This window comes from Myotis myotis, unplaced genomic scaffold (assembly GCF_014108235.1).
Source record: "Myotis myotis isolate mMyoMyo1 unplaced genomic scaffold, mMyoMyo1.p scaffold_m19_p_5, whole genome shotgun sequence".
Taxonomy (NCBI): domain Eukaryota; kingdom Metazoa; phylum Chordata; class Mammalia; order Chiroptera; family Vespertilionidae; genus Myotis; species Myotis myotis.
The window spans coordinates 44,569,136-44,584,042 of NW_023416357.1; the positions used below are offsets into that span (position 1 = coordinate 44,569,136).

At 37.1% G+C, this 14,907-nt stretch overlaps 1 protein-coding gene across 6 annotated transcripts in view; it reads right to left on the reverse strand.

Moving 5' to 3' along the window:
• The window catches only part of SSBP2 (single stranded DNA binding protein 2), a 222,080-nt gene that overhangs the window by 42,842 nt on the left and 164,331 nt on the right, over positions 1 to 14,907 (reverse strand). For 5 of the 6 annotated variants that reach the window (XM_036308309.1, XM_036308314.1, XM_036308310.1 and 2 more), the window contains one exon: positions 13,605 to 13,664. The exons of the other annotated variant lie outside the window; for it this stretch is intronic. In XM_036308309.1, the coding sequence (XP_036164202.1) occupies positions 13,605 to 13,664 (60 nt within the window). The remainder of the gene's footprint in view (positions 1 to 13,604; positions 13,665 to 14,907) is intronic. 6 annotated transcript variants of the gene reach the window in all.

The window sequence follows — 14,907 nt, forward strand, 5'->3', positions numbered from 1 at the left end:
TACATTACTACTGTCCAAGCCACAGACCTCATGCAAATTTTGCCATTTGTCTAAAAAATGTTTCTTTTTTCTTTCTGGGACCAGGACCTCAATGAACACATGTTGCATTTAGTTGTCATATTTCTTCCTGCGCTTCTAAGCAGTAGTAATTCCTTAGCCTTTCCCTATCATGTCCTCACCAGTTTTAAAGAGGATGACTATTAAAATTCTACAGGAGGATCTGATGTCTCTTCCTGACCTCCTGACTAAGGTAATGTTGTTTTTACCAGGAGCATCACAGAAATGGGGTGATGCTCTTCTTAGTGATTACTTTAGAGAGCACATGATGTTGACTGATCCCACTAATAGTGGTACTGACTTTTAAAAAATATACATTTTAATTGATTTCAGAGAGGCAGAGGGAGAGACAGAAACATCAGTGATGAGAGAAAATCACTGATCGGCTGCCTCCTGCACGACCCCACTGGGCATCAAGCCTGCACCGGGGGCTTACGTCCTGACCTGGAAACAAACCATGATCTCCTGGCTCATAGGTCGACGCCCAACCACTGACCCATACTGTTGACTTTTATCACCTGATTGTGTTGGTCTCTGCCATGATTCTACACTATAAGATCATTATGTTTCCTCTTTGTAACTGATTACTTTTAGTATTAGAGCTATTCCAAGATTGTCAATATTCTACTCCTCATTAATCATTTATCAACGCACCAGGTTAGCATCCACTGACAACTCCTTAGCACTATGATAGTTGCCAAATACATTCTTTCTAGGCTTATAAATTGGTATCCCAACTGTAAGGAAGAGCTTTCCTTTTCTTATTTATTTAGTATAGACTTATTGATTCCTATTATATTCAATGTGTTCTAATCGAGCCATCACTTTAATATTCATAAATGCTCATCATATTTTCAGCATTTCCTTACTGGCAAAAGATGTTCCAGGTTAATCTCATACTTTTTCTGGCCTAGTTCTGGAATCAATCTTTTCTCCAAAGGGCTCTGATTCCTCCAGTGAAGAACAGTGTATAGGAATCCAGACATGGGTTCTCAAGGGTGCATTATTAGTTGGGTGCACTGCTTTTAGGTCCCCTCAGTAGACTCTGAGCTTAAAAATCTACATATGTATGTGCATATGCGCACATATCTACATCTATGACTAATATCCCTCCTCTTTGTATGGTGTATATACATACCAAAAATTCATACTAACACCAATTCAACACCTCCAATTCTAATCCAAAACCTTAGATCCTTAGATTTTTAGCCCTTTTCCTTTCTATGTTTCTATTATCTTTCTTTTTTTAATATATTTTTTATTGATTAAGATATGTCCTTATCCCCACATTATCCCCTACCCCCACCACTCATGCCCTCAGGCTCCCCCTGCTCCCCGTTGTCCATGTCCATCCGTTAGGCCTATATGCTTGCATATAGGTCCTTTGGTTGATCTCTCCCCCTTACCCCAACCCTCCCCTACCTTCCCTCCAAGGCCCGACAGTCCAATCAATGCCTCGCCGTCTCTGGACAGTCCTTGTTCTTCAGTTTATGTTGTTCATTATATTCCACAAATGAGTGAGATCATGTGGTATTTATCCCTTAAAGAATATCCTTTAGCATTTCATATAATCCTGCTTTGGTGGTGATGAACTCCTTTAGCTTTTTCTTGTCTGTGAAGCTCTTTATCTGACCTTCAATTCTACATGATAGCTTTGCTGGGTAGAGTAATCTTGGTTGTAGGTTCTTGCTATTCATCACTTTGAATATTTCTTGCCACTCTCTTCTGGCCTGCAAAGTTTCTGTTGAGAAATCAGCTGACAGTTGTATGGGTACTCCCTTGTAGGTAATTAACTGTTTTTCTCTTGCTGCTTTTAAGATTCTCTCTTTGTCCTTAGCCCTTGGCATTTTAATTATGATGTGTCTTGGTGTGGTCCTCTTTGGATTCCTTTTGTTTGGGGTTCTCTGCGCTTCCTGGACTTGTAAGGCTATTTCTTTCATCAGGTAGGGGAAGTTTTCTGTCATGATTTCTTCCAATAGGTTTTCAGTATCTTGCTCTCTCTCTTCTTCTGGCACCCCGATAATTTGGATGCTGGTACGTTTGAAGTTGTCCCAGAGGCTCCTTACACTATCTTCATATTTTTGGATTCTTTTTTCGTTTTGCTTTTCCAGATGGGTGTTTTTTGCTTCTTCGTATTTCAGATCTTTGACTTGATTCTTGGGATTCTCTAGTCTGCTGTTGGATCACTATATATTATTTTTAATTTCAGTCCGTGTATGTTTAATTTCTTTTTTTTTCTATAAACTGATTTTAATCTATATTATTTTCTTATTTATTATGAAAATACAATAGGGTCTAAATGCTTAGCACCCTCCACAATGCTTCTCTGAAGGTAGTTAGATGCTTTTTCATCTTTTCAGTTTTTAGGTACTGTCTTTAGAAAACAGGCACTCATGTAAACATACAGTAAATTTAAATCCAAATTACTTTAACAACTGAAAAAATAAAAGAAAAAAAGAATATGTACTCTCTAAATAACCCTCATGTAAGGTTTACCGATTTTACACATTTCTCTTCCAGTTAATCAAAAACAAAATGCTAAAATAACTGTTAGTGTCAAAATTTTATGCTATGATTCAATAAAGCTTATATTTTAATATCTTTAAATAATATAATAAATTAAAAATGTGGTTTGGTATCCTAGCTAATAAAAGAGAAACATGGTAATTGGTGTACGACCACTACCCTTCCCATTGGCTAATCAGGGCAATATGCAAATTAACTGCCAGCCAAGATGGTGGTCGGCAGCCAGGCAGCTTGAAACTAACATGAGGCTTGCTTGCTTCAGTGACGGAGGACTCCAATGTTCCCCGCCTGCCGCTGCAGGCCTCTGACCTGCAACTCTAAGCAACTATGTAACAAATATAGAAGCTAAACAAAACCCCAGAAACCTGCTTTAGTCCGCCGGGCTTCAGCCAGCAGGATCGCAACATTGTAAGCAAAGGCCAGAAACCTACTTTCAGCAGCGGAGGCCTAAGAGCTGGAGCCAAGCCGCAAAGCTAAAGCTGACCCAGAATAAAAAAAGAAAAAAGAAAAAAAGGAACGGTTGGGAGCTTCAGTCACCCCCAGCCTGAAAACAGCCCTCAGCCCCTCACCCAGACTGGCCAGGCACCCCAGTGGGGACCCCCACCCTGAAGGGTGTGTGACTAGCTGCAAACAGCCATCATCCCCTCACCCAGGCTGGCCAGGCACCCCAGTGGGGACCCCCACCCTGAAGGATGTGTGACCAGCTGCAAACAGCCATCATCCCCTCACCCAAGCTGGCCAGGCACACCAGTGGGGACTCCCACCCTGATCCAGGACACCCTTCAGGGAAAACCAGCCGGCACCAACCCGTGCACCAGGCCTCTGCCCTATATAGTAAAAGGGTAATATGCCTCCCAGCACCAGGATCAGCGGAGCCGCGAGGCCTCCCAGCACCAGGATCAGCGTGACAGGGGGCAGTGCCAACCCCGATCGCCCTGCGGCTCTGTGTGTGACAGGGGGCGGGGCCACAACCTCCCTATCCACCCTGCTCTGTTCGTGACAGGGAAAGGCGCCCCAACCCCCTGATCAGCCCTGCTCTGTGCCTGATAGGGGGGAGCTCCCCAACACCCTGATCACCCTGCGGCTCTGTGTGTGACAGGGTGTGGCGCCCCAACCCCCTGATCGGCCCTGCTCTGTGTGTGACAGGGTGTGGTGCCCCAACCCCCTCTCCCCCCTTGGGCCCTGCTCTGTGTGTGACGGGGTAGAGCCATAACCTCCCCATCGGCCCTGCCCTGAGTGTGACAGGGGGTGCTGCCCCAACCCCCCAATCGGCCCTACCCTGAGCGTGACTGAGGGTTGCATCACAACCTCCCGATCGCCCTGCTCTGTGCATGACAGGGGGCGGTGCCCTAACTCCCCAATCGGCCCTGCTCTGAGCCCGACCAGGGGCTGCACCTAGGGATTGGGCCTGCCCTCTGCCACCCGGGAGGAGGCCTAAGCCAGCAGGTCGTTATCTCCCAAGGGGTCCCAGACTATGAGAGGGCACAGGCCGGGCCGAGGGACCCCCCCCCCCCCCGAGTGCACAAATTTTTGTGCACCGGGCCTCTAGTAACAATATAATAGCATATTAATGCCACTAAGTCTTTTATGACAGAAAATGTGTTCAGTAAGTCAAAATATAAACTGAAAAATGTTACATCAGCTCAGAAAGTAACTTGGTTAAGTTTAAATTTAATTGAGGGTAACACTATTATGTTTTCTTTGGCTTACAAACTTGAAGTCAGCTGGTCATTCTGGCCACATTTATGATTACCCATCAGGACAGCAGTCCCCTCCAGGGAGGAGGGAGAGCCTATGATTGTGGAAGGCATGCTGAGAACCCTCAGGCCTGGGGCAGTGTTTCAGTTCTCCCCTCTGCTGCTAGATGGTCGATTCTTTCATACCTATTTGTTAAACTCTACATGCATGTTACTTATATGAGTATGGAGTCTAAATGCATGATTAGTGCTCACCATATCTGGTTTTCCTCCCCTTCCTAGTGGGTAGAAAGACCTCGTATCCCACTGAGAATTAAGCATGACAGTGTGACTAATTCTGACCGGGGAGCTGTGAACAGGTAGAGACCGTTAAGAACAAGTATGAATTTACCACTTCTTATTTTTTCTGCTAAGTGACCTTGGACTCCACATGTTGAGACAGCAGTGTCTCAAAATCAAATTAGCCTGGTTCCCTAAATCACTGTTTGGAAGGGAGCTGTCCTAGAGAGCCACTGGGCATGGAGTGAACTTTCCATGCACAGGAAATAACCTCTATGTATTGAGTTGCTGAAATTTTAGGCTTTTCTGGCTACCAAACAATAGAATTATTTTGTCTAATTAAAAAATGCTGGGGTCCAACCCCAGCAGGTCCAGGGGACCCCAAAGGTGTGGACGGAGTCCGCGAAGAAGGAATGACACAGAGGCAGCGTTCAGTTGATCAGCATGGTTGGGTTCTCTTGCCTGGTTCTATTGCCAGGTTCTGTAGGTTCTCCAGCCAGGTTCTGTAGCCAGGTTCTGTCTCTAGGATCTTCAGCCAGGTTCTCTCGCTAGGTTCTGTCTCTAGGTTCTGTTGCCAGTTTCTGTCCAGGATCTTTTGCCATGTTCTCTCACTAGGTTCTGTCTCTAGGTTCTGTCTCCAGTTTCTGTCCAGGATCTTTTGCCATGTTCTCTCCAGCGAAGTTCTTCTGTCTCTAGGTTCTGTGTAGGTTCTGTGTCTAGGTTCTGTGTAGGTTCTATGTCTAGGTTCTGTGTCATGTTTAATTTCTGACTGGTCCTTTTCCATTTTTTTGGCATTCTCATTAAGATCCTTGAAGGTCTCACTAAGTTTCTCGGAGGTTCGTAGAAGATTCTTGAGTAGCCTTATAACTGTGGTTTTGAACTCTATGTCCTCCATTAGTTTGCTTTCCTCCATTTCTTTCATTTTTGACATGCTTCTTTGTCTCCGCATTTTTGGCTGACTGCGAGGACCCTCTGTGTCTATAGTGGAAGAACTGCTGTGCTGGAGACAACCTATGCGGTAGGACTTGCTTCGGTGGGGCTTTGGTGCTCACTGAGTAAATCTTGTATCTGACCCGAAGTACCCTGGCTCCTGGATCTTCAAGTCAACCACTGTGTGAGTCAACCCAGCAGGAGCAACAGCGATATCAACAGATTTCTCCTCTTTGTTTGGAGTTTGGAAGTTTTGGAGCTCTCTGATTCAGCTGCAGTTTGTTAGGCTGCAAAAGCACAGGTGTCTCCTTTGTGCCGCCAAGCACAAGTTGGGAGGGGATGTAAATTGAGTGGGGCGGGGTCTCAGAGAGTCCCCAGGGCGGAGCAAACAGCAATGGTGTCCTCAGCGACTCCCTGACTCAGACTCCACACGCCCCCACAGCAACTATGATCCCTGCGAGCAGCTCTGTGAGAAAGTCACCCTCTCTTTCTGACCTGCTGTGAGACAGTCCTGTTTCTCCCGGTAGGAGCCTGGGACCCTAGTATCTCGCCATAAATGAGTTCAGTGCGTTCGAGAGCTTGTATCCCCTTCCGATTGAAAAAAACCGTGCACCAAGGTGCAGCAGCCTTGCGCACACCTCTGTACCTTTGTTCTTGGCGCCTCTACCTCCTACTGGGTCTCAATGCGCTTTTTTCTTTCCTTCTAGTTGTAGGACTTCCACTCGGTCAGCTTTCCCGTGGTTCTGGATGATAGCTGTTTTGTCTTATAGTTATGGTTTTAATGTTGTTGTGGGGGGCAGCACGTACAGGTTTGTACCTTATGCCGCCATCTTGGTTCCCCCCGTTTCTATTTTCTCCAACAGTGAGAAACCAACTTTAATTATCTTCAATATATTTTTTTCTTCTTCAATATTTTTTTTACTTGTTTGCTTAATCAATGTGTTTATTTGTTCAATAAAACCAATCTCACAACCACAACGGCCATTTGTTCTTTTTGCTATGTCTGTGTGATTCCCCCACCTCCCTGCTTTTGTGGGATCTTATACCTCACTTTCATAGAACTTAAATATGATCATAGCTTGTTTTCTTCTCTATAGCTCCAAAAGAGTATAAGCTCTGAGAGAGTATGGAACCCATTTGTGCCTCTGGGCTCAGAATAACCAATATTTATTTAAGGAATAGGGTTTAAATTGGACAATTTTAGGAATCATCAGTGATAAAATCATAAGAATGGAATAGACTTCAAAGAGAAGGACAAAAAGATCAAATATATAATTATTTAGAAATACCAAAGAGAGATAAAAAAGGAAACTAAAAGTGAATAGGTATGAAATTAAGAGGGGGACCAAGACCAACATTTCAGAAAGCATGAGGGGAGTTTCAAGAAGGAAGAAGTGGCCAACTCTGTCAAAAGTTATAAAGAAGCGAAATAAGTCAGACAGAAAGGTCAAGAATCATATGATTTCACTCATATGTGGGATATAAAACTGAAAACAACAAATGAACATACAAGAAAAGCAAACCACAGTATGGTGGTTACCAGAGGGGAGGGAGTTTGGAGGCAAGTAAAGGTTAAAAGGGGTCAAATATATGAGGATGAAAGAAGATTCAACTCTGGATGGTGAACACACAATGCAATATGCAGATAATGTATCATAGAATTGTACATTTGAAACCTATATAACTTTAGTAATCAATGTCACCCCAATATACTTAATAAAAAGAGACATTTTTAGACAAAAAATGAATTAGGAGCACAGACTATATATGACTAATCAACATATAGCATTTTCAGTTGTGAGTTTGAAGTTCTTGCTTTTATAAGTCTCTAAGTGGTTAATTTTATACTCTGGACTTTGTTCTGAATTTCTAAATCTCACTGGACATGCCATGTTTTATCACAGGAAACCATTTTCTTCCAAATTCTGCTTTCTGTTGTTTATCTTGGACTATCAGAACAATTGACAAGTCTTTCTCTGTTTTTAGTCATCATTTAAAAAATATAACATAATCCTACAGCAATCTTGATCAATGTCATGTCTTTCAAAAGCCTGTCTTTTAGAATAAGCAAAATCTTTAACTTTTAAAACACTTTTATCAGTCCTGGAATGACAGACAAGGACATCAATGGCATAATTGCTGCATTCTTTAAACCATTAGTATCAGGGAAAAAACAAATTTATAAATCTTGTTATCATTTTCATATTTTTTAACATGTTAAATGAACTCCATTCAGATTTGTTTAGTAAAATATTTTGGCATATATTATTCGGTCTATAAAAGATCTTCACTCTGACAGACAAAATAATGCTCATGATGGAGGTGTTTAATAATAACCAGCATAATATTAACAACAATGGACACTTGTGAGGTGGTATATTTGTGTCAGGAATTGTGTTAAGCTCTTTATATTTATTATTTCATTCAGTGCTTACAACAATACTATGAGGCTATTATTAATTCTTTTTTATTATGAGAATCTGAGCTTTACTACATTAGTAATCTGTTTATTATATGTGCTGCCGAAGCGAGCACAGTAATCTGTTTATTTGTCTATAGTTATACTATTGTTAAGTAGCAAAGCCAGGGCTTCAAATCAGATCAACATACTCCAAAAGTTTTAAATGATAACCTTTAAATTCTAGAATTTAAAAAGGATTAAATAATACAAAATTTATTAAAACAGAAATACTTAAATGAAAGAATTTCTTTTTAAAAATATTTTTTATTCATTTTGAGAGAGAGAAAGGGGGAGAAAGAGAGAAACATCTATGTGAAAGCGAAACATCCATCAGCTGCCTCCTCCATGCCCCCCCACCAGGGTAGAATTGGCAACCCTTCTGTGCACAGGATGATGCCCAACCAACTGAGCCACACTGGCCAGGGCAGGAATTTCTTGATTCAAACAAGAATTATTTCATTTACAAAGAACATGAAATCAAAGCTAAGCCTCTCTAGGAACTTGAGATTATGGTGTATATTTCCTTGAATATCACCATATAGTCTACTCATAGAGACTAAATATTCAATGATGAGGGAAAACATTTATTAATTTTAAAAGTTTTATGATATAATTCAGTTAACAGTTTTAATGTACCCAAATTTTTAATGGGCCTCCTCAATTATTTGAAAAGAAATAGAATAATATAACCAAGAAAATTTAGAACTAGAAGAGATTTTAGAAATGCCTGGATCCACTCTCATTTGACTGGTAAAAAATACCAAGACCCAGGTTAAGTGACTTGCTCCAAAATGACTTGCTAGGCATTGCTAGCATTTGCACCTAAAATGCTTAACACAATTAAGGTCCTTTCAACAACATCATTGTCTGTTTAAATTTTTTTATAAAAAGGCACTATGAATCGAAAAGATATTGAAGTACAGAAATATTATCGTCAGTGTAGCAAGATAGATATTTGTCTCTAAAGCACAAGTCATCATTTGATATATTATTTTTCTTTTTTCTGTATCTCAGGTTAGCCCTTTGCCACATGTGGCTATTGAAAATAATTAAAATGACTAAGTTAAATTTTTTGTTCCTCAGTCACTCTGGCCACATATCCAGTGCTCACAGGTGCTCAGAGCACTGAAGCTACTGCATCTGACAGTGCAGACTCAGAACATTTCCATCATCCCAGGCAGGGCTGCATTAGAATGCCAGGTCCACAGAAGAGAGCTTTTCATTAGTTTGTTTACTGATGTGGCCCCGTATCTGAAATTGTGCCTGGCACATAGTAAACCTCAACAGATATTTGTTGAATGACTGAATATTTCTAAAGGAAATTTTGTACAACTCTATGAAATGTCCAATCAAAAATATGGCAATGCAATTTTTTCCTCGTTGGCTTATATCCTAAAAGGATGTAACAAAACAGCTGTAAAAGAATTAGATATGTTTTGAGAAAAATAGTAAAGTAGTAAAAAAAAAAAAAAGCTCTATATAACTGTAACTTAAATTGAGTAAGACTGCACAGCATTCACTATGTAAATTTTTCTTGGTTTGGGAAGGAGAATGAATTTCTTTTTGTCAGACACTGAATTTGTTAATTTCCTTTGTCCTATAATAGTAGAAACTAGTTGGAAATACATATATCCAAGAATATATCATAATTCAAATTCATAAAGAAATAACACATTTTGCTTTTTTAGATTTCACATAGTAATTTAAATACACTAATAGTATAATTATCACTAAGAAACAAATAAATAAGGAGATCCCAGTTGATAGAAAGGGATCTTTTTGAACTGGCAAAGAAACTTACTTTATGCTTTCATCATTAACCACTAATTTATGTTAAACACATGGAACATATTTAATTTTTAAAGTTAGAGATTTGCTGTAGTTGTCCTCCTTACAGTTTTAGCTATAAGACTCCTGCTATTTACTCAATGTAGAGCCTATTTCTCTTTGCAGCTGAAGTCTGTCTCTTACCTTTTCATATCCTCATTAAATAAAAGTCAAATTCTACACATGAAAAATTATACAAAGAAAATTACCGATAAAGGAAATGCTAAATAGCATTTATCCTGGATAAGAGAACTTGTGAAAAAGAGCATGTAAGTATGTAACTTGTTTAAAATACCTTGGTTATATGGGACTATAGTAAATTTATTTTCAGTATAAAAGTAAATGTCCCACTGATTTTTTTTCCTGCTCAAATGCCTGCTGATTTTTTCTGAAAAGTGATGAAGTAAATCCTTTTTAAGATTTATCTATACTCAGCATCCATTATATTTTCCTTATATTGTAAAAACTATACATTCAATATTAATAAAGGATAAATTAATAAAGGATAAATATTGAATAACCAGACTAATATTTTTTTTATAATCACAAATTATTACCTGCTCAATACAAACTTTAAAAATAAAAAAATCATTCATAATTTTACCACTCAGAAATAAAGGATATGGTTCTTATACTCTTTGTGACAAATGTATGTTTATAGATGGAGGCACATGAGTGGAGGAAATTCGCTGAGTATGTACAGCAAAGCTGTTGTACTATATACATCTTGTGCTTTCTTTTTCACATTTATTAGTAGATCATAAACATTTGATCATATCTATAAATTTAATTCCATAGCATGCCCTTTAATAGGTGCATACTATTCACCATTTAGATATACCATAATTTATTTAACCACTTATCTATTATTGGACAAATATTTTTGAGAGTTTCAGCAAAATAGTTAGACTTTATGTAATTTTGAATACCCAACTCAGCTTTAAAATATAAAATTGTCAATAGCATTAATTATGTGTTATTTCTATTCACATACCTGTTGACAGAGTTTTAGGAATGGTCAGAAATAGAGTATAAATTCTCAAAATTCTATAGGATCAATAAGTCAATAGTTTATTCTTGGTGTCACTCATTAACAGTCTATATTTCTGGTTGCCTTGGTTTTCTCAGCATGGTGTTGAATGAATATTGTGAATTTTTCTGATTAGACATTTTATCTATGAGGAGGATAAAGACCTGCTCTACTCCAGGTTGTGGACACTTCAACACCAATGGCCCATTCTGAAAGCTGAACTAATTCCAGCGTAAAATTGTATAGTAAAAAATGGTTTTTGAACTTAACATCTGTGCTTCATATGTTTTTTCTCATGTATATTTATTCTTTACCAAATTGCATATTTTTGTAAGTTGACTTTCGTTTCATCATTTTAGAGACTCCTTCATATACTTTTTTGCATAGTGATACTATACCATATTCTAAATACTCAGTCCTATGAATATACAAACAATATAAATATAAACTATTGTGAATTTAGTCCAGAACCATGAAAACCATCTCAGGAGACCTTCTATTAAAATCTATAGTCTAATCATTAAAAATTCTGAAGGATCTGTTTATTAAAGGAATGTCTATTAACATATTCCAAATGAATAGTCAACACCATTAAAGAGGTTAATATTTCACTTTTTTTTTTTAAGGCATAATCTATCAATAAAACAAAATTTCATTAGTTTATGATCACTATAAATGAAGACCAAATAAAAACTATTTAATATATTTGTGTTTTTGTATACATTATTTGAATTAATCACCAAAAACAGTTTTGCCAATATCTACTTTAATGACTACATAATGAAACTGAAGAACCGTTTTGTTGCTTGAAAGGGTCATGCTCCTAAATAGGTTAAACATTTCCTAAAACTGTATGTTTACACTATTAACAGAACTAATATACTTAGAAAATTATTTTTGAAAATAGTATAAATGTAAATTATTATAAATTTGAAAGTTAGATGTTTGAATTAATGAAGTTAACTAAATATTTGTTGTTGGGGGGATGAAAAAGGAGCCACTCACAGAAGAGTACAGTTGTTTTAAAATATCCTTAGGTAAAGATTTTGAAATTCTTGAGGAAAAAGTGCCTGTATCATAACTCTTTATTACCTTTAACTCTTTAATTGCCTCTTTTATAAATCCAGATGTATTATAAACTTGTTCTTTAAAAAACTCTAGATTTACAATTCCACATGCCCACAAACAATCCACTCCTCTTCCTAAAGTGTTTCATGTTGTCAGTCTCTATAGATACAGAGCCTAGCACAGTATCTTATAAATAGCCGCATTTCAACAAGGTCAAATGGATGCAACGCCAATGATTCCGTCAGATTTTCATTACTGATATGGAATATATGAAGTTAAAAATTCTAACAATACACTACTACAAGACATTCACATTTCTTTCAGAATTTCAGGAACCTCTTAGATGTATGTAACATACAAACTCATGGATGGGAAGTCTAAAACACCATGAAGACTTCAATAAAAGGTGCAACTTCTTGTCTTTTGAAAAGAAACTTAAAAGACTCAGGCGCCTATTTAAGCAGACATGTCAATATATACAGGTTCACCCACAGAGAAAACAAAACTCCCGTATGTTCGAACACTTGGCATCTGTGCACGTCCCTTCCTTATTTCATGCATGTTCCCACAGCCCTATGTTCTGAATGCAAATTCAGTCTGGAGGAGAAAACTCCTCCAGCTGCTAATGTGAGGACTTCCAGCTCTGCTTTAAGGCTGTCCCTAGGGGTGGAAGGGGGTGCTGGCACTCCGTACTGTGCACCAGAAGCGGAGAACCAGCAAACTAGGGCACTTCAAGGACACTGCATAATCTCAGTGAGAGCTGAGAGAGAAGCAGGCTCTGTTGCTATAAAATGTATCAGGAAGCACAACTTTCTTATTTTGTTGGTCAGGAAGGAAAGTGAAAATAAAGCGTAAGAATGAAAAAGAGAATTTATTCTGATAACGGGTATACTTTAAATCTGGGAAAATGCTGAGGTATACAAATAACAGAATTAGAGAAAGTGACAAAACAATTATCTTGACATAACTATTCCATGTGGTTAAACATTTCATTTCTTCTTGTGTTATCTGTATCCTAAAATTAAACTATAAACTTCTTGCAAGTAAAAATTACACTTTATTTGCTTCAGCGAATAAATATTTATGATGCTGATTAAAAAAAAAAAAAACTATCCAAGGACAAAAGTTTATAAAATCTCAGAGCTTCTTTTTGGTAAAATGTTGGGAGATCCATTGTTAATTATTTATGAATAAAGCTAACCCTTCTAGAAGCAGCTAATTATATGTCTGGTTTGTCAATTGGGAAAAATTGATGTAAATGTTATAGCCATGATACTGAAAACATATTTGAAAAATAAATCAAAGTATGTGCATAGAAAAGTGTATTGCCATCCTTTAAATGAGAACATAACCAGCATTTATGAAAATTATACATATTTAAAAATTAGGTTCAAAGTACATGGTCGACTCTTAAGAGTCAGCAAACTTTGCAGGTCTCTCTCATGATCACTTGATTTTCCTTTGAAGCCATAGACAATACATAAATGAATTAAGTGTGGCTGTGTTCCAATGAAACTTCATGTGCAAAACAGTCATCCAACCTATGGGTCATAGTGGCCAACCCTTGAAGTAGATTATATATTACTAGTAGTAGCATTAAATGGGATAAAGGGTAATTTAATATTTTCATAGGTAAAAAATATTTGTGACATTTTCCAGATATTTATTGATTCTTAAAAAAAAACAAACAAACGAATGAACAAAAACTTAAGTAGCACATAAATCTTACCTGGTTAGGTATCCTCAATGGGGGCCTTGGACCTCCAGGGTACCGAGGTGACATAAAAGGCTATTGAAATAAAACAAACAAATAAACAAAACCAACCAAACAAACACATAAAAAACAGCACACTGTAAAATACGGATCTGAAAATAAACTGCTTTAAAATTTTTTAGAATTATACAAAACATAAATCAATTTACTTCCATATGTGATTGCTTTCAGTAGAATAAATGCTTTGAAGAAAAATTACCATTATATTTTATTTTTCTGTAGCCTATCTGGGAAATTTTCTGAGAAAACTGTAAAAAACACCAAAATGACTGAAGTATAGTAAAACAATTTTTAAATGTGAATTATTATTAAGGTAATGATATCTAATTGGCAAAAAGAATTAAGAAATTCAGGCAATTGAAGCTCAAGGACTTCAGGAAGAGGCTTACTGGCTACATCATTATACAAATTGGGTTCTAAGTATATGCTTTTGACTGAACTATCCAGTTTTGTTATCAATTTCCTTTAATAATTTTAAAGTTGCCAACTTTCTTCACCCTTTATTTTGTAGTTCTGTTTAAAATGATAAAAATATTTCTTTTCTAAGAGTCACTGTGGTAAAAAGAGCTTTGGCTTTACTTCATCAAGGGTTTGTTGTGATTCAAAATTGATTATAAATGTTTAAAGTTGAAATTTTTTATATATTTTGAGCCTAGCACATTATGAAGTGTGTACCTTTAACAAAAATTGGTCTCATATTAAAATCCTATTCAACTTATGTTGTTAGATGAATCAGAAACTGCTTAAGATATGTTGACTCTATTAGTCCAAGAACCATCTGAAAAACATCCTAAAAGTATCATTTTAGAGATTAGTCAATGTTGAGTGGAAGGAGAATATTTTTGATCAGTCAGATTAGGGCACCAAAATTTTTGAAGTTATTCCTAAAATTGTTAAAAATTCAATGTTTATTTATTTTTTATAATATAATTTTGTCTACTTATATCACAATACATAACTTACTTGAATATAAGATTATTCCTTTCATGGAATATAAGCAAATTATCAACTATAAAGTGTTGAATATTATAAAGTAAAATATTAAGAATGAACTAATATAAGTTCATTAAGAATGAACTAATATAAGTCAATTTAACAAAGGCTTGGGTAAGCCAGATTTATAGTACTTTATATAACTAAATCCCACATTTATAATGTATTTTCTAAAAACACTTTTAGAAATTAGGTCTGTAGTTCATGGCTACATATATTTCCCAGTGCTATTTTAAAAGTAGCATCTGAAAAATAAAATCCTAAC